The 19,271-nt window shown below is 37.1% G+C and overlaps 2 protein-coding genes across 2 annotated transcripts; both read right to left on the bottom strand.

Moving 5' to 3' along the window:
• Window positions 1-8,955: 8,955 nt before the first annotated feature.
• Window positions 8,956-10,753, bottom strand: LOC127790641 (polygalacturonase-like). The gene is made up of 4 exons (XM_052320225.1): window positions 10,311-10,753; window positions 9,839-10,128; window positions 9,495-9,723; window positions 8,956-9,418 (listed from the first exon to the last, which is right to left on the bottom strand). The coding sequence occupies exons 1-4, from the start codon at window positions 10,740-10,742 to the stop codon at window positions 9,200-9,202; spliced, it is 1,170 nt and encodes a 389-aa protein (XP_052176185.1). The 5' UTR covers window positions 10,743-10,753; the 3' UTR covers window positions 8,956-9,199.
• Window positions 10,754-17,271: 6,518 nt separating this feature from the next.
• On the bottom strand, window positions 17,272-18,921 carry LOC127790732 (polygalacturonase-like). Its single transcript, XM_052320369.1, has 4 exons — window positions 18,502-18,921; window positions 17,936-18,225; window positions 17,581-17,820; window positions 17,272-17,488 (listed from the first exon to the last, which is right to left on the bottom strand). Exons 1-4 carry the CDS (start codon window positions 18,919-18,921, stop codon window positions 17,272-17,274), a joined length of 1,167 nt encoding a protein of 388 aa, XP_052176329.1.
• Window positions 18,922-19,271: the final 350 nt, after the last annotated feature.

Raw genomic sequence — 19,271 nt, 5'->3', positions numbered from 1 at the left:
ACATCTAAATAATAATTAATTTCTAAAATAATTTTATCACTACATCAAAACTTATTTTATTTAAAATTTTGTCTGAAAAAATAAAATTTAAACATTTAATGTCATTTAATAAAATTTTATTTAAAATATTTTATTTTATTTAATGTGTGTATAGTAGGACCACCCCTTTAGTAAAAAAATTAATTAAACTCTAATTATAACAATAAAATCCACTTGACATAATCAAATGTTTGACGAAGGCATTATTTAAGAAGAAAACTATCTATCTATCTATCTATATATATATATATATATATGTAGAGTTGATAGTAACATAAATAATGTTGCCAATATAGTTTCCAATAATGGGAAGGTGACTAACGTACGTACATCACATGGAGGGAAGTCAGTTGTATTGCCAAAGGTCGTCTAATCCATCATGTGCATGAATTAGAGAATGTATACAGGATGATGATTAATTAGAACATGGACCTTGGTGTTTGTACGGCTAATTCTTAACAATTATATATATCTCCAACCTCAACGCCTTAAATGTATATATTTTGCATGAGGTCTCTCTTCTCTTCCACGTTTAGAGTGGAGGCCACGTGAAACGTGAGGCGGAGCCGCAGCGGAAACCGGCGGCATTGTCGTCGGTTGCGCCCCACCATCTCTGATTAATTTGTGTTGTGTGGATTAATTAGAATTTCATACTCAGTTCCGTTGATTATTTCAGACCTAATCGGATTATTAATTTTCGAGTTTATGACAAGTCTTTCACTGAGAAGTGCTTCCATTGATGGTTAGACCCAACAAAAAACAAACGTAAACTTAACCAAATTATCAGCAATTCAGATTTTTTTTAGTTAGTTAAAAGGTTACAATAAATGCAGGAAAGCAAGAAAGCAGAGCATCACCTTCCCCTTTCATTGTAACAAGATTTGTTGGGACTTTGTTATAAACAGTTTGCTAGTTTCTTTATTTTTTTATTTTTACCTCCTTTTATTAGGAATGAGTAAATAAATTCAATTGAAATCTCGATGTACATAGACACCTTGCTTTTAAACATAGATTTATGGACTTCTATTCTCTGTTCACTTTTTGCAAAAACAAAAAAAGAAAATCAACATCCTACCAAAGATACATATATACAATAAAATTCGTACATATATATTTGGGGAAGCAACTTCTTCATCCAATCCTCCTAAAGCAAATGGAAAATGGAAATGATATTTACAAACAACTTTCTACCTTTAAACCATTGCTGGATGGAAATTTTCATGCACGCGGCTACAAGATGCCTTCCATGCCTTAACGTTAGATTTAGATGACATTTAGTTAGTTAGTTTGTAATGCATTAATTATATTTTTATATAAATTAATAAAATAAATATTTTCTTCATTCATATTTTTTTTAATTATTTATATAAATGATTTTCTAGATCTTTTAGGTGAAAATCTTATTCTCAAAGTGTTGAGATTTTATGATAAGATTCTCTAGTAATAAAACTTCTTAAACTATTCATAATCTTTAGATTCTTTGCATGGGGCTCCAATTAATTGAGTATGGACTAACATGGAGGTTATTACCTCGTTTGGTATGGGAATATTGATGGAAGGATGGTGTGTCACGCACCATATGACATGAGATATCACTAGTAAACTTGTGGGTGGTCGTTGGGGAACGATCAGCTGAATGTGACGCCAATGACTGACAACATAGCATGGCAGATAATGGTCGTATCATTAGGTTGCGATGGTGTGTTGATTCTTAGACTTGAACCGACATGGTTATTTTGTATATTGGTGTGTAAGATTTGCTAATGAGTCGAACCATCCAATTAGGAGGTGGAAACACTCATCTATGTGGTTCTATATTGCTAGTATATGAAAATATGTGTTAGAAATAGAATTTGTCACCATTGTCAATATTTAATAGGGTGAACGTCTTATATGATCTATTATTAATGTGACAGGATAATCCCTGACTAGGGTAAATTGAAAGTTAAGAATGGTGTTTACTAAGGTGTTATCTAATTACATTAATGAGATTTGTGTAACACCCCGTTTTCCCACAACGTGCATTACCTCGAGATTTTGGGAATATTTTTTTTTTTTTTCAACATCAAACACACAACATAAGTCTCTCAATACATATACCTTCATCATAATCATTTCTCGTCAATCCCGATCGTACCTTCTTAGCATATCAAAAAATAAACTTAAGACAGGTATTAACAATCACATCAGCGGAAGCAAGATCGAAACCTCAATGATATATAACCGACAATTTCTTTACAATAACCAAATCGATGTTTCACATGAAAATATCAAAATATTACATAACCTCTAAACATCGTAATCATAGACAAAACCTACGAAAACTAAACATAACAGCTACATCTCGATGACATTCTTTCCCTTGGCGCCACTGCTTTCACCTGGAACGTTTGAATATTCCAGGGACATAGTCCAAATTAGATACTGAATTATCTAAGTGAGAGTTCAAAAATGTTTTCACGCAGACATAAAAAATCATATACAAAATCGATAAATCCCGACATGCACCAGCCTAAAAGAATCCCACATAGCACTTAACCCTAACCGGGGAAAATGCAATCTCTCTAAAGGCGACACGACCACTTCGACCTATTGGCAAAACAATCCTGCTTAAGAGGGACAACCTCGACATATGAACCTGGGAATCACCCCATTGTCATTGTTAGGCTTTACGCTCCAACTCAAAAGCATTCCAAACCCAATGCAACCCTAGCCCTAAGAGTGTCACATCAGCACTATCCTCGGAATCGACGTCACCTCGGCATTAATGCTATTGCTCAAAGGAACCTGGGGTGGTGTCCACTCGCAGCCCCGCCACTTGAGCCAACAACCGGGGTGGTGTCCACTCTCAACCCCGCCACTTGGGTCCCGTAGGGTGAAGTCCGCCTCAGCCCCGTCCCAAGTGGGTCACCCGAGCATTAATCCTTGGTACGCATCCCGAGTGCTGTCACTCCGGGCTACGTCATAGGTTACCAACCCACGTCCCACATGAACGACACAAAACAAGCCAATGCCGAAAAATCATAACATGCCTAAAGTCAACATCTCAATGTATGCAATTTACCGTACGAAATTCAATGCATGTGTAAATAATTGTTTGGATAACCATAATAAACCAAGCCATAGGGATGAACATTCACAGTAAACCATTCACATGTCACTCAAGATCCTTTTGGGTAGAACCACTCACAAGTCAAAACAAAGTTGAAGGCGAACACTCACCTTGGGCTAAATTCAAGATTCCTCGAAATGCGTGCCCGATCGATCTCGAGTCTCGTGCCAGGCGGTCTCTAGTTCAAATTCGAGACTCAACGATACCCTAGACATCATGTGCATTCAAAGGGAAATTAATATCTATTTTCCCAATTTTCTCCTTATTTTTCTCTAATTTCTTCCTCTTTTTCTCTCGATAATTTCAAGTAAATACCTTTTCAAGAATTTTTTCTAAATTTTTCTCCATAAGAATTCATAAAACAATATTTATAAGCCTCTGGAATGTTATGGAAATTTTTCAGATTTTTCTCCTATTTTCTCAAATTTCCATAATTACTTTTCCTTGAGAAAATTTATTTCTCATCGATTTACTTCGAATATACTTCAATAAAAATCACAAAAACTCATAAAATAAATCCCTTATCCTTCTGGAATTTTCTCAGAATTTTCTAAAAATCCCTCCTATTTATTTTCCATTTACCTTTCCTTTCAAAAATCCAAAATAATTATCTCCTCAAGAAATTTCCAAGATAAAAATTTATCAAAATAAACTATTCATCCTTCTTGAATTTCTAGATATTTTTCCAGAATTTTAATTCTTTTAATTATATTTTTTTATCGAATTGTTTATATTTTCAGTATTTAAAAAATACAGAAAATACCTCCGGTCATCTTCTCAGGCGACGACGACCGGCGACCTTCTCCGATGGCTGATCTGAAGACACCATCTTGAAGCTATCTTCAATTCGATCACAATGGAACCCTCACATGGCCGAAAAAATTACCGGAAGCTGCCCGATTTGATGATTTACAGTCCAGCTCCGGCGAAGCTTTGCGTTTTCCGGCGAGCCAAATTGACCTTTGATTTGAACTCCGATTGACACGAAACTTTCCAAATCAATTACCCATCGCCTTGCGACCAAAAGCCCCTTATTAGATCGCTCAATCGATCACTCTACAACTTGATTTCATCTTCACTTGATATATATACATATATATACATACGGCCGAATGCAAAAACACATCTATACCGCCCCAAAAATTCCCAAAATCTCCAGAAATGATCCTCTTCCCTCGAGGATCAAAATACCCATATTGGTTTCCCTTGATTTGCTCTCAAACTTGAGCGATTTGATGATTCAAATTCGGCCGAAACCCTTGGCTATTTATAGCCAAAATCCGACCCCCACGTGGCCAATTTTTGGCCAAAGCTTCTTCCCCACGCCTCCTAGACCACCCTAGGCCACTCCCTGACGGTCCTGAGCTGTCAAATGGCCGGATTTTCCAGTCAAATCTATGGCCAAATCGGCCATGCTTGTACAACTTTCTGAAAATTGCACTTTGGCCCTTTGAAATTTCTCTTTTGCATTTTGGCCCTTACCCTCAAGCCCCTGATCTCTCTAGCACCATCACTAAGACCCTCAAGATTAGTACTTCTCATTTCTCCTTTGAAATTTCTAAAAATTTACCATTTTGACCTCTTTCGGGTATTTTTAGAAAATTATACTTAGGCCCGATTGATTGATTTGACCTCAAATCCATTCGATTCTACCTGAAACCACTTAAGGGTTGTTCTACGCCTCGAATACTAGTCCTTGACATTCTCTGTTGACTTTTTGGACATTGTTTATAACAATTCGGTAATACGAGCTTATTGGCAGCTGTATTTTTGCTGTACCGAAAATTCTTCCCGATCTCATTTCTTTTTTCAATAAAAATCATAATTTAAATCAATTGTCATTTCTATACAATTTTCCTTGGCTATCTAGGGTTCGGGGTACTCCCTCTGACTAATTCGGTCGTCTAAAGTTGTATTAGTGTACCCTATAGTCTTATTTTTTCCACAATTCCAATTATGCCCTTTATCAAATATCATTTTTATCCTCAAATTATTCTCGGGTGTTACAATTTGACACATAGTTATTGAGTGTGTAAGTTTTTTATTCCATGACGCTCGCTCAATCGGAACGTTAGATGATAGAAGGAATATAACACACGGTAATCGTCAACTGTAATAAGTTCACTTGAAGTGAGATTTTGCTACCACCTATATTGTTCTGAACTGTTGTTAGGCACTATTTAATAACTCTCGGAACATCGTCGGGATTTGGAGAAATTCCAGTGATAGTCAGGGGGTTGATTGATACCGAAAAAGATTTAGGTGTTATCTGATTGCTAACGGATAGTGAACCTAAAAAGTCACACACCATATAGTGTTGCGTTTGGTATCAATATCATGTGCCCAAAATGTCTCTAAAACTTGTTAGTCAAAAGTTAACCATTGGCCCCCTGCCAATAGTTCATAGTGCATAGTAATAATGCATATTGTATAGTGTGAAATCAATTATTGATTACATGAGACGGCAAATTGTAAATAGTGCATAATGCATAGTAAAATTACATAGTAATCTGTTAAATTATTGGGATAGCGGGGTGCGTGGTAGACACGAAAAGTTTTTGAATTAGAAAAAAAAAAAAAGATAAAAGGAAGAGGGAATTGTTTTATAAAAAAAGCTGAGGCAGGATCTCTGCCTCTCTCTTATTCTTTCTCTCTTTTTCTCACTCTCACACACACACGCTACTCTCTTCTTCTGAAAATATCATAGAAATTATTATACGGGTAATTATTACGCTTATAATTTTGAAACATGAGCACCGATGATACGCAGATCCTTTGTGTCTAGCATGAGAATAGATGACTGGAACGGTACCTTACTGCATACTAGGTGTGGATAAACTAGAACCATCACAACATGAGGTGGATACAATCTTAATATATAAATAGTTTCTATACCCAACCTTACATCGAATAGTAGGTATGCATTTATTTATATATTCAATTATTGGATATGCGTATTGCTTAACTACCCAAATTTAGTAGACATATGGGTAAATGTTAATTGAAATTTTATTGAATGTGACGCCTGCAACAGATTACATATCAGAGATGATTAATGATTTGTTACTAGCTTTCAATTGTGTAACTAGTCCCCAAACTATAAGCAACATGGTTGTCTTGTATGCCGGTGTCAAAGATTTACCATTGACCAAAACTATCTAAAGTGAAAGCTGGTAATACTTTTTGTTCGGTTTATGTGTAGTAGTGTATGGAAGCATGTGATTGTTGATATGATCCAATATTGATCTCTAGTGTGAGGCAAACATCCTATGCTATCATAGTTAGTTTGTGATTGTCTAAACCCTTGACCAGGGTGCGCATGATTAGAAAGTAGTTTTCGATGTCGAAATGAGTTATGATGTATCATTTCGATCACACTACACTAGATCTTAACATAGTTACTGAGTCCTATGAATTTAATCAGTTTATGGCTCTCACTCGATTGAGATGTTAATCAATGGAAGGATTATAGTACACAGTAATCAAAAGACCAAATAGGTTTACAAAAAGTATCGACTTCATTACTATTAGGATAGTCCTAAATTTATGATAAATGACACTTTGAATCTTTCAGGATGCTTTAGGGAGATGAAGAGATCCTTACAGTAGATAGAAGTGTTCAATCAACGTAAAAAAAATTTGATGTGTCCTAATTGTTACATGGTTATTAACCTAGAAGGTCACAAGCATACTAGGCAATGCATTAGATTAGTGATCTATCGTTATTAATATGTTCTTTATCATTAAGAAGTTAATGATGATAGATGTTGTTCAAAGTTAACAAAATGATCAATGAACTGTTAAGAGTTAACATTGGAAGGTAATTAAGAGTTAATGGGAGGTCTTAGTTCTATTAAAAGTTAGTGGAAGTGCATGCTATTAAGAGTTAATGGTGGGCCTTGAAGTAATAAACTAGAAGTTATAAGAAAAGACATAAAGAAGTTGACCATTTCTTTTCAGTGATTGATTGTTCTCAAGTGGGCCAAAAACGGTCAACCAATTCCTACAACGGTCAACAGTCTTGTGGGTGAGATTTCACCCATGTACTTCTGTCTTTTATCGCTTTTGGCAACACAACATTTAATGTTATGTTGCTACTTTAATTATGTTCCTTACAGAACATTAAATAAAAAGATATGGGCGAGAGATTAAATAAGAAGATATGGAAAAAAAAAAAGAATGGTTCTTTCATGCAATCAATCAAAGCTTTATTCTTTTTCCTCTTGTTGCTCTTCTTGCTCCAAAAACCATTCACCATATTCTCTTTGCTTCCCATTCTTCTTGTTGATCCTTGATTGTTAATTTGACGATCGGTTTTCATTCGAATAACAAACTCACACCTTTAGTTTACCTTCATTGAGATAGACTGACACACATCCATTGAAGGGTTTCAGTGTGACTTAGGCCCAGACTAACTTGGTCCCTTGCACTTGTGAGGAAGGACTGGTCATTTGAGTAAGCAGGTTTTGCGAACCTTCTGAGGCTATTCATGGGAGCTTCATGAGAGGCCAAGAGTTACGGGTGCATTAGACAACTAACAACTTCTTCATCATTTGAGGTATATGATACCTAACCTCCTATGATTGAATGTTTTGATATGCATATCATTGCTATATACCGAGTGTTGCAAGGGTTTTTCCTCATTTTTCCACTACTGCTTATATGTTGTGTTTTTGAAAATATTTTGAAAACCCGTCTCATCCCTTGCATGATCCACCAAGTGTTAGCGTGTTTTTTCATTGTGAATATCTTCTCCACAGGGTTGGCCTTGTATTTAGGTTGTCTAGGCAGTCACTTAGGGTCCATGCCCATTTCAAGCCACTTAGAGAGCCCATGCTTATTTTAATTTTTAAATTTTAAATTAATTAAAAAATGAAATTAATTAAAAACAATAAATTTGAAAATTGAAGAGACGTTAAGGGGGCCATGCCTATTTCAAACTATTGTAAATTTTTAATTAATCTCAATTTCTCACATTTTATCAATAATTAATCTCATGCGCATCACTACAAATTTTTAATTAATCTCAATCTCTCACATTATTTTATCAATAATCAATCTCATTCTCATGCATTTAGTAGTGACACACATCCCCTCACAACTATTCCATATATTTTTAATTAATCTCAATCTCCCCCTTGTATGATTGTATCACAACTATTTTCATGCATCTGATAATGGTCGCAACTCCATCATTTTCCTTAGTTCCTCACCTTCTCAATTTCTTATCCATCCATTGTCACTAGTATCTGCCATCAATCTGCATAGGTGTAGATTCTCAATCCAACCGATTTCACAACTACATCTTCTCTTCATTGATTTCATTTTCGTCTTCATCATCTCGTTGTGTGACTTATCAAGTATATCTTTAGATTTTTTTTATTAGTCCTTAAATTATCAATTAATTTTGTGTATATATTTCGATATATGTGATCCCTCTGTTATTAGTGAATCTACATTAATGGATTAATGATGGTGTCTATTGAAAAATATATGTTAGAACAAATTAATTATAATAGTTTAATTGTTGATTTTTCATCTAAAAATACTAAAAAAATAAATTTAAAGTGAAATATTATGAATTTTATATAATAATTTTTTATTCATATTAATTTTATTTTTAAATATAATCGTAAAATACCCCAAAAATTTTTTTTATGGCCCTTAAATTCTCAGGGTCGACCCTGATTCTCCACACTCGTTACAAGGCGTTAAATGTTTTTGAAAATATGAACTTGAAAGTGACTGCAAATTTCTTGTTATAAAAATAAAAAATATAAACTATGGTAGTGAAAAATGACCAATTTAAGTTGTAAAAATAACTAAATATATTTTTACAGAATCTCAATGTTCATAGACACATAGCATCCAAACAGAGATTTCGGACTTACTCTCCCTTTAGTTTGCACAAAAATGAAAAAGAAAGTCACATCGTACCAAAGAGCTACATTTATAAACACTATAATTCTGAATAATGAGAAGTATGCTTGCAAGCGGCTTCTTCATCCAAGCTTGCCCAAAGTACTGCAGAAAGAGTGGAAATGGCATTTACAGGCAACTTTCCGGCACCATTAAACCGCTGGAGGTTCCGTCGATGTGCCTGCATGATGCCTGCGCCGATTTGTTCATATAAGTGAGCTTCACGTCTTGCAGTTTGATGCCGCTGCATGGATTGCTTGAACTGCAGTCGAATTCAACAGCAACTGGGGTGGCTGATGTTCCTTGTATGTTCTTGTATGTCACCCCGCTAATCTTCACCCCCGAACTCTGTCAATAAGTAAAGGCAATCAGTACAGTTATTGTTCAAAGTTCACGAGTTCGATTTGTGAAAATAGTTTCTCACCTGACCAGGACAACCTTGGTTATCGGGACAGTAATTCTGGTCGATGATGATGGGGTTCTTTGCATTTCTCATCACGAGGTTCTGAAATGTGATGCCCCTCACAAATGCTTTGCTAGGCCTAGCCCATGTCTTTATCCGCACGCCGTTGTCGGATCCGATGAACGCTGACTTTGTTAGGGTTACGTTTTGGACACCATCTTCGTTATATTCCTTTGCCAGACTTCCAATGCTGTGAGAGGCATAAATGTTAATTAAAAGTTGTTTCGAGCAAATGAAGTCATCGTAAGTTCTTATCACCAAGCTAACTATAGTTCCAATTATCTTGTTTTTTCAAATGAATTTACCTGACACCATGGCCTGGACCGCATTGAATGCTTTCCATCCACAAGTTGCGGGTCCCCGCACCGATGGAGATGCAATCGTCGCCGGTCTTCATGCTGCTGCCGACTATGGTTACTCCGGTGGATAACTGCACGTGGATTCCGTCGGTGTTGGGGCTCTGTGCCGGAGCAACCAGCTTCACCCCGCGAACCATCACGTTATTGCAGCTATTGATTACGAGGTGACTGATCTGACTGTTAAGTGATGTCACGCCTTTAACAATGACGTTGTTGGCCCAATTGAATGTTATGGACTGTGTTTACAGAGAAGATTATTGGTTTGGAGGAATTATGACGTAATAATATTTACTTAACAAAAAAAAATTATTCTCAAACTCAAATTATCATTTAAGATATACAAAATTTTTATTAAAATACCATTTTTTCTTGAAAAAATGACTACTTATGTTAACATTTGCATATGGGTCGCACATACCCTTGCTCCGACGGGGCAACTCTTCCCCGACGTCCGGCATGCCCAGAATCCAGCTCCCTTGCCGTCAAATGTGCCGCCGGCGAGCGTCATCCCATTCACCTGAACGAACAGTATCCAGTTCCCTGAACTGCCCAGTTTCAAATAATCCGACGGAGCAACAACAGTTCCATCCACCTGAAAGTTGATGTTATTCTTGCATGGCCCTCTGAACTCCACCGGGCCCAGCAAGAACATCCCGACCGGGACGTATATCGTCGCCGACTGAACGGAGCCGCAAGCCGCGGCCCAGGCCTTGAGGAACGCCGGAGTGGAGTCCGATACACCACCGGCTTTTGCGCCAAAGCTCTGCACGTTGTAGGTTGGACTCGACAACGAAACCGAAGGCGCGAAGACGAAGAAGACAACGCAAGAAACAAGCAGAGCTTTGGCCATCTTAGCACGGAAGAAATTAAGAGGCGAAAGAACTATGAGATTGGCAGTTGGATTCAGTTAGTTTATATACTGGAGACTTGGGATTGAAGTGAGTGTGGTTTTTGATGATTGGTCCATGCTGTTCTAAGCAAATGGTGAATTAATATTGAAGGATGGAGCTTTGCACGTCGCCGCCATCTTCAAGTTCCATGATATGTGAGATTATACATGTGACAAGCTAGGTGTACAAAAGGTACCTATTCTTATCTCATATTTTTCGATGTCAACAATATTTTGAAAGAATATTAACAAACCCACTGCGAATAAATGTATAGATTGTTCCTTTGTGATGGAAATGTCAGATGTCCGCAAAGTAACAACTGGATTGTGTAGAAAATAACATATATATTGGCTAGAATTTTTTTTTCATGCAGAGTATCAAAATTAACTCTAATTTGTAATTAACAAATTAAATCCAACTTCATATATATATTATATATAAAACTTTTGACAATGGCTATACTTTAGGAGAAAATTACGTTGTTTATTATAATTAAATAAAATAATGTTGCCAATAATTGTCAATAAATGGAAGAAGACCAGAAGGGAAGAAGATTACCAATATATAGCACATGGGAAAGTTCGCTGAGTATATTGCTTAAAGGTCTAATCCATCATGTGCATGAATGAAGATGATGAACATGGACGTTGGAGTTCATTCGTACGGTTATTAAAAAATTAATTAATTCTGGAAGCTCAACGACTTAAGCTATATATTTTGCATATATATATATATATGATAAGGTAAGGTCTCGATCTCTTTTACTTTACGGTTGCGGCCACGTGAAACGTGGAGCGGACCCGCAGCCGAAACCGGCGGGATGGTCGCCGGTTGTGCTGCGATCGATCCCCCATTATTATCTGTGATTTGTGTCTTGAAGATTAACCATATCCACACTAATTAATTGCAATGAAATTAGAATTTTAATCTCGGTTCCTATCCTATACTTGATTTTGTTAATTAGTTTATGCCAAGTCTCCCATACTGAATGTGGACCTCTAATTACACTACGGTTTCTTTTTTTTTTAATTGGAAAGGGGAGATAATTGAAGTGATTATAGATTTATTTACCATCAAAATGGTAGTCTAAGTATGTTGTACTTAAGGGTGTTGATGTGTCTTAAATTCAAGTCTCCTCCTAAGTGGCCCCACTTTGCCCTTGTGACTTGATTTGCTATCCATTAATTTGAATGATTAATTAAATGAAGAAGGAGGACATTTATAATGTTTTATTTTATACATGCGATTTATAATGTTTAATTATAAATAAATTCAGTTGATTTTTTAAATATTTAACTAGAGAGTGGTTTGTTTAAGGTACAATCAGAAATATAAAGGATTTGAAATGAACTCACTCTCAAGAAAGGTTCCATATATTATGACATGAAAATAATAGGTTTAAATCAAGAAATAAAGTCATTTAAAAAAATGAAGAACTTATGTGTCTTTCACAACAGTATTTGGAGAACTAAACGGGTTCCAAGACCAACGATGATGAATGTAGATGCCTCAATTGGTGATGAATGCAGCTTCGGGGTGGGAGAATTATATGTAGACGTAACTATGAGGAGGGAGAGAGAGCATAATATATAGTTGTTGGAATGAAAATATCGATGCGTAACAAATAATATAGTGAAAAAAATAAAGGATATCAAGATATAATGTGGTTCGACAATTTTTCCTACGTCCATTACTAAAAAACAATAATAAAATTTTCACTATGAGACTAAAGAACCTTTATAAGCTATCACTCTATACCCAAAACTTTATTACACCCAAATACACTTTCACTTGAATCTCTCTCTTAGAACCTCTCTATTTTGAAAACTAGGGAGGAAGGGATTTTTTTTTATTGTCTTGAACTCTAAGGAGATGGGGATATTTATAGAAAACCAATATTAATGATCAAACATGTGGTCACTGAGAGGACAAGTGGCATAATTTTAGCCACAAGTGTGGTTGAATTTGAGCCACATGTTACAATTTGAGTTACATGTTACAATAGTACTAGCTAATAGGATAAAATTCGGATAACAAAAATAGAGTAATCAAGTGAAAGAGAGCATATATAATATATAATAGGATAAAATTTGAATAACAAAAATAGATCAGTCGAGTAAGAGTAAAAATAAGAAAACGAGCAACTCATTACTAAGTGGTAATTCAAGGCAATCACACTTAGATAGGAATTGGAAATTTCGCAACATTTGAACAAGAAATGATAAAAAAAATGACTGATATAGTTTAATAGTCTGAATTCTTAAAAGATTCAAAGCTAAATCATATCTTTCCCTTCCATGGCTTACACTAATTGTACTTGGAACTTACAGCAGACTCTAGGAACTTTGGATAGTTTTAAATGTCTAAGGTTCTAGGAATTTATGGGAAACATAGGTTTAACTACAATATATAGTGGCATAGGAAAGAAGAGAACTAGTTAATGGCAAGCTTTTAGAAATCAATTGCTGCTCTTTTTTTTTTTTTTTTAATTCTACTCTTAGTGCTGATAAGTTGTCACTTCTTGGTAGTTGCTGGAGGAATGTTTATGGGCTTTGGGCCGATCTTATTTGGGTTGGGAAAATTTGCGAGTCCATTCTTGATTAGGACTAGATTTGGATGGACTGTTTTGGAGGTGCCTTAGGTTATTAGGCCTTGATATCAATCCCCCCCTTGTTAGAGAGGATTTGGCCTCAAATCCAGGTCCTTAGATTGCTACCAATCACAATTTGCACTTTCTTTTTTTTTTTTTAATGTCTTGCACTCGTGAAACTAAATCTAGAGTAGCAGTCTCTGAGCTTGCGTTCAGTTTCTAAAGTCGTGCGATCTTCCTTGGTCCTGTTGGCTTATGCCACCTTTACTTACTAGAGAAATTGAAGGGGGACTGGGTCCATAACTAATATCACCAAACTATCTCTTTCGTCGAATATTACTACTTGTATGAAATGCGCTAATCTTGTTGGCACTTTGCTCCAGTTTCCAATATTTATTGAGTGTATCGCCAGTCTTGTTAAGCTCACGATCTTTACTCGGACTTGAACAAATTATGCTATCGAAGGCAAGGTCTAATGAGGTATCTTGGTTGTAAACTTCTTGATGTTCATCTGCAATTTCAGTCATAATAGAACCTTTCTTCACATGGCTTTCCCAGTCTATCCCACACATTGATCCTAGATTTTTTGCTATGATGGGTTATTGGTTGAACTGTTTTCTCTGGATAGGTTTTGAGAACTTCCGTATCTTCGGGCCTAATTTGATCTTTGTGAATTTGGGAGGGATTGAGAGGGGCCAAAACGATGTTATTTCCATCCTTTGAGAAGGATTATAGGTGTTTTTGAATCCGTCATGCAGCGTTCTCCTATCAAACTGCCAGGGTCACCCAAGGCGGAGATGGCAAGCATTCATAGGAACCACATCACATAAGACTTCATCTTAATATGACCTGCCAATGGAAAAGGGCACAAGAACTTGTTCTATTACCTTTACCTTGCTGTCTTTATTCATCTATTTGAGGTTGAATGGGTGAGCGTAAGGAGTAGTGGGTAGGTTTAGCTTCTCAACACAGGTGGATGAGGCCACATTGAAGTAGTTGCCACTGTCAATGATAAGATCACACACTTTCTCTTGCATATAGTACACCGGGTTTAGAAGATCATGTGCCTTTGTTCTTTATGGGCTTTCACTTGGACATTTAGCAATCCTCTAATAAATCATAAGCATTTCTCTCTCGTCTGCATATTCCACAAAGGTTTATCTTAAGGTGTCACATGAGTCTTCTTTCTCCTGGATAGATTCTTCTTCTAGTGATTCTTGGACCATCATTACTTTGCGGTTAGGACATTCTGAAGCTATGTTTCCATGGTCGAGGCACTTAAAGCACTTGATATTGTTGGATTTCTTCAGGACCTTAGGAGTGTTCTCGGATTCCTTTCCTTTCTCCAGCCTTGAATTTGGTTCAGCTTTGGAAGAATTGTCCTTGGAGAAACTGTCTTTGTGACGTAGTGAAAGCTTTCTAATAATCCGTTGATTCGCTCACGAATACCGGATTATAGGATTCAAACAATAACTCATTGATTCTTAAAGAATACCGAATAAATTAAAGAGAATTAAGAGAAAATCTCAACAGAAATTTTATTCAAAAATCAATCAATTGATCCAAAACCTCCTCTAACAAAGAATTTATAGGCTATAATTTGGAAAACATTCAAAAACCCTAAATCTCGAATCTTACCAAAAAAAGCAAGATTGAGATTTTATTACAAAATTAAAATTCAGCAAGAAATAAGGAAAATCTCTCAAAATGGCATATAAAAATTCACTCCCTAATGAAACTTATTAGGCAATCCATTATTTCTAAAAGTAGAAAAATTGCTAATTCTGAGGCTTAAACGAAGGAATTTGCCCGAAAAAACATAGGCCTCATCAGCGAAGCTGATGACTTGAAATCATTAGCCCGATTTCCTTAAAGTTAGCCTTTAAAATCGCGCAAATCATATTTGTCATAAAATGTTAAGATAATCTCATCCACGTCACTTTGTTAGGGGTGGTCTCATCACTGCCTTTAAGAGTGAATCTTTTCGGGGTCTTGATTTGCTTTTCCACCTTGACAGCAAGCCTAATCACGTCTTAGAGTGAGTAGTAATGCTGCAGCTCAACTGTATGAGCAATCTCCTTGTTTAAACCTACGAGAAATCTTGCCACAATATTTTCCTGTGGCTTGTGCAAGTTGCAGTTTAGCATCAGGGTCTCGAATTCTCGAACATAATCTTCGATGATTAGGTTTTGTTGTCGTTGTCCCTGTAATTGAATATACAACTCTTGCTTGTAATTGTCGGGTATGAACATTTTTGTCATTAATTTCTTCATCTCACTCCAGTTTCTTACGGTGCTTTGGCCTTCTCGTCGTCTTTGGCTTTCAAGTTTTCCCACCATAGGCTGGCATATACTTTTAGCCTCAGCACATCAATGGCACATCTCTTTTCATCCGTATAGTCCTTGTATTCAAAAATCCTATCAACTTGTTGCAGCCATTCAAGGAATTCATCTAGGGAAGATCTTCCTTTGAATTCTGGAATGTCATCTATCCTTTGGCTGTTGTTGGTGTCTTATGGTTTGTGGGGGACGTTCTTCCTCTGATTCTAGGTATTTGTTGAATCCATTTACTCTTCTGAGCTTGAAGTGACCAGAGGCGGTGCAGGTGATGTTCTTCTTCGCGATTGTGGCATCTGTTGTTGAATAGTAAACAACAGTTGCGCCATCTACTCCCTGAGTTTGTCAAGTCCTTGTTGGAGGCCTTGAATTTAGCCTACTCCACTGTCAAATTTCTTAATGTCCTTTAGCCTTCCATTGTCCGATGGTGATTCACAACTTTGGGCTCTAATACCAAGCTGATAGGATAAAATTCAAACAACAAAAACAAAGCAGTCGAGTAAGGGAAAATAAGAAAACAGGCAACTTGCCACTAAGTGATACTGCAAGGCAACTACACTTAGATAAGAGATGGGAACTTTGTCACACTTGAACAATAAGTGACAAGAAAAGACTGATATAGATTAATAGTCTGGATTCTTTAAGGATTCAAAGCTACAAATGACTGGCCATGTCTTTCCTTATATAGGAGGGAAGCCCATGACTTAAGATTAATTGTACTTGGAACTTTCGACAGACTCTTGAAAATTTGGATAGTTTTAAATGTTTAGAATTCTAGGAATTCATGGGAAATATAAGTTAATTACTATAATGGCACGGGAAAGATAAGAACTACTTAATGGCAGGCTAGCATGGGAGAGATGAGAAATGGTTAATGGTGGATTTCTAGAAATCAGTTTTTTTTTTTTTTTTAATTCTGCTCTTAGTGCTGATGAGCTGTCTCCCACCGAAGAATGCTGATAGTTGCTGGAGAAATGTTTATAGGGTTTGGGCCGGTCTTACTTGGGTTGAGGAAATCTGAAGGCCCATTCTTAATTAGAACCAGATTTAGGTGGAGTGTTTTGCAGATGGCCTAAGTTGTTAGGCCTTTATATGTATCACTGGCCCTTCACTGAACATTAGTGCTGAGAATTGAAGTTTTCATACATTTGGGAGTCCCTTTTCTGCTGCAAAGTTCTGATGGATGCTGCACTTAGTTTTTGGAATACCCACATGTAACCTATTTTTATTAATAAAATCTAATCATTTATTTATCAAAAAAGTAAAAACAAAAGCAAAAAACACCCGAGTTCAGAAATAGTAATATTGTCACATGACTCACATCATACTATAAAAATTAATAATGTCAGCGACAACTTTGGAATTAAACAAACCTAAAATAGAAGTGGGCATATTTGATCAGTGCATGCAATTAATAGGCTGCAGCCTGCAAATTAGATTACACCCACATTCTGTGCAAATAGATACAAATAACCCTATTTGTACAGCATTTTTAAGTAATTTCCTTCCAATTCTCTAGTAGAGAAACTGATTAAATGAACGCCAGAATTTATTTATTTATAATTATAAGCAACTTTCTGGCACCACGACACCTCTGGTGGTTCCAGCAATGTGCTTGCAGGATGCCTGTGCTGGTTTTCTCATGTAAGTCAGCTTCAAGTCATGCAATCTTATCCCCCTGCATGGATTGCTTGGGCTGCAATCAAATATCACCGCCACTTGGGTCGCTGATGTTCCTTGTATGTTCCTGTATGTCACCCCACTTACCTTCACCCCCGAACTCTGTCCAATAAATCATTCATCATCAATGAGTTTTTACCCAGTCCCACACCTGAATAATACTGGTTACGGATTCTCATTGACGATGGAAACGAAAGTCTCACCTGATTAGGGCAACCTTGGTTGTTGGGACAGTAATTCTGGTCGATGATGATCGGGTTCTTGACATTTCGCATCACGATGTTTCGATATTCGATGCCTCTCACGAACGCCTTGCTGGGTCTTGCCCAGGACTTAATCCGCACCCCATTGTCAGATCCGGTGAAGACTGAGTTTGTTAGCGTTACGTTTTGCACACCTTCTTCGTTAAAATCCCTCGCCAAACTACCAATGCTTCCAGACACACAAGCATGAAATTAATATGGAATGTCAATGAGATATGTTTTAGAATGGAAGAATGAATCAATATATTCACAGCAATTGCTTAATGTTTTTATAAGTTTATTACCTGACGCCATGTCCAGGGCCACACTGAATCCGCTCCATCCACAAGTTCCTGGTCCCTGGACCGATTGAAATGCAATCGTCGCCAGTTTTAATGGTGCTGCTGTCAATCGTCACGCCAGTGGAGGACTGCACGTGAATGCCGTCGGTGTTAGGGCTCTGGTCAGGCGCGATAATTCTCACATTGCGAACCATTACATTGTTGCAGCTGTTGATCACAAGATGACTCAGCTGGCTGTTTATCGATATCAACCCGCTCACCACCACGTCGTTAGCCCAATTGAATGTTATCGACTGCAAAGTAATTGCCAACAAATTGATTTATGAGGAATTATATATAGTGATCTCGTCTGTTATCAAGGTCTAAATCATTGTTTGGGTTCTTGTCATCGACAAAATCATACTCATAACTTAGAACAAATTCTTTTTGGCCTAGAGATAAAGAACTATAATAGTCTCTTTGACATTAGAGTCCAAACCGTTCTGAAACCAGCTCACATACAAATTGTGGAGTAAAAAAGACACATATACGCGCACAAATACAATTCTTCTCTATCTGTTGTGACGTACCCTTGCTCCGACAGGGCAATTACTGCCTGATTTCCGGCAGGTCCAGAAGCCTGCTCCCTTGGCGTCAAGCCTGCCGCCAATGACCGTCAACCGGTTGACCTGGACGAACAATATCCAGTTGCCGGAGTTGCCGAGTTTCCAGTAATCCAAAGGAGCAACAAGCGTGCCATCAATCCGGAAGTTGATCTCGTTCTTGCATGGCCCTCTGAACTCCACCGCTCGCAGAACGTACCTTCCTTTCGGCACGTAAACGGTCGCCGCCGTAGCTGATCGGCACCCCGCCTCCCAGGCCCGAAGGAACCCCTGCGTGGAGTCCGACTTGCCGTCCGGCTTGGCGCCGAAACTGAGCACATTGTAGGCTGCATCGGAGCAGGAAACGAAGAGGAAGAAGAGGACGCAAGAAACTTGCAGTTTAGTCATTGTGGCGCAGAAGGAGGGAGAAGATGAGATCTTCAAGAGAAGCAGTTGCATGGAGTTGTTTATATAGTGAGACGTGGGTTATGATGATTCTGAAGTAACTGTCGTTTTAAATGAATAAACAATGAAATGAACCAATTGAAGATTAATTAACAGAACTTCTGCACGTCGCCGCCATCGGCTTCTTCTTCAAGCTATGATATGTACGGTGCTGCTGCATGGGATAAGCCGTCGATGGCACTGCATATATTATGCAAAGCGCGCTGGCTTTTTGGCAGAAATGGATTGATTTTATTAGCTCCGGAATAATCTCTACAAATTGAATTAATTAAAAATAAAAATAAAATTTACGT

The sequence above is a fragment of the Diospyros lotus genome, chromosome 14, assembly GCF_014633365.1.
Source record: "Diospyros lotus cultivar Yz01 chromosome 14, ASM1463336v1, whole genome shotgun sequence".
In the NCBI taxonomy this organism is placed as follows: Eukaryota; Viridiplantae; Streptophyta; class Magnoliopsida; order Ericales; family Ebenaceae; genus Diospyros; species Diospyros lotus.
Note: the sequence above shows the minus strand (reverse complement) of the source record. Positions and strands in the feature narration are given on the sequence as shown.

Excerpts from the sequence above, each read along its gene's own strand:
- LOC127790641 (XM_052320225.1), bottom strand. The coding sequence starts at position 10,742 with ATGGCCAAAGCTCTGCTTGTTTCTTGCGTTGTCTTCTTCGTCTTCGCG. Across the intron at positions 9,724-9,838 it reads GGTCCAGGCCATGGTGTCAG|CATTGGAAGTCTGGCAAAGG; the intron begins GTAAATTCATTT and ends TGCCTCTCACAG. Across the intron at positions 9,419-9,494 it reads ACCAAGGTTGTCCTGGTCAG|AGTTCGGGGGTGAAGATTAG; the intron begins GTGAGAAACTAT and ends ACTTATTGACAG.
- LOC127790732 (XM_052320369.1), bottom strand. The coding sequence starts at position 18,921 with ATGACTAAACTGCAAGTTTCTTGCGTCCTCTTCTTCCTCTTCGTTTCC. Across the intron at positions 18,226-18,501 it reads ATTGCCCTGTCGGAGCAAGG|TCGATAACATTCAATTGGGC; the intron begins GTACGTCACAAC and ends ATTACTTTGCAG. Across the intron at positions 17,821-17,935 it reads GGCCCTGGACATGGCGTCAG|CATTGGTAGTTTGGCGAGGG; the intron begins GTAATAAACTTA and ends TGTGTCTGGAAG.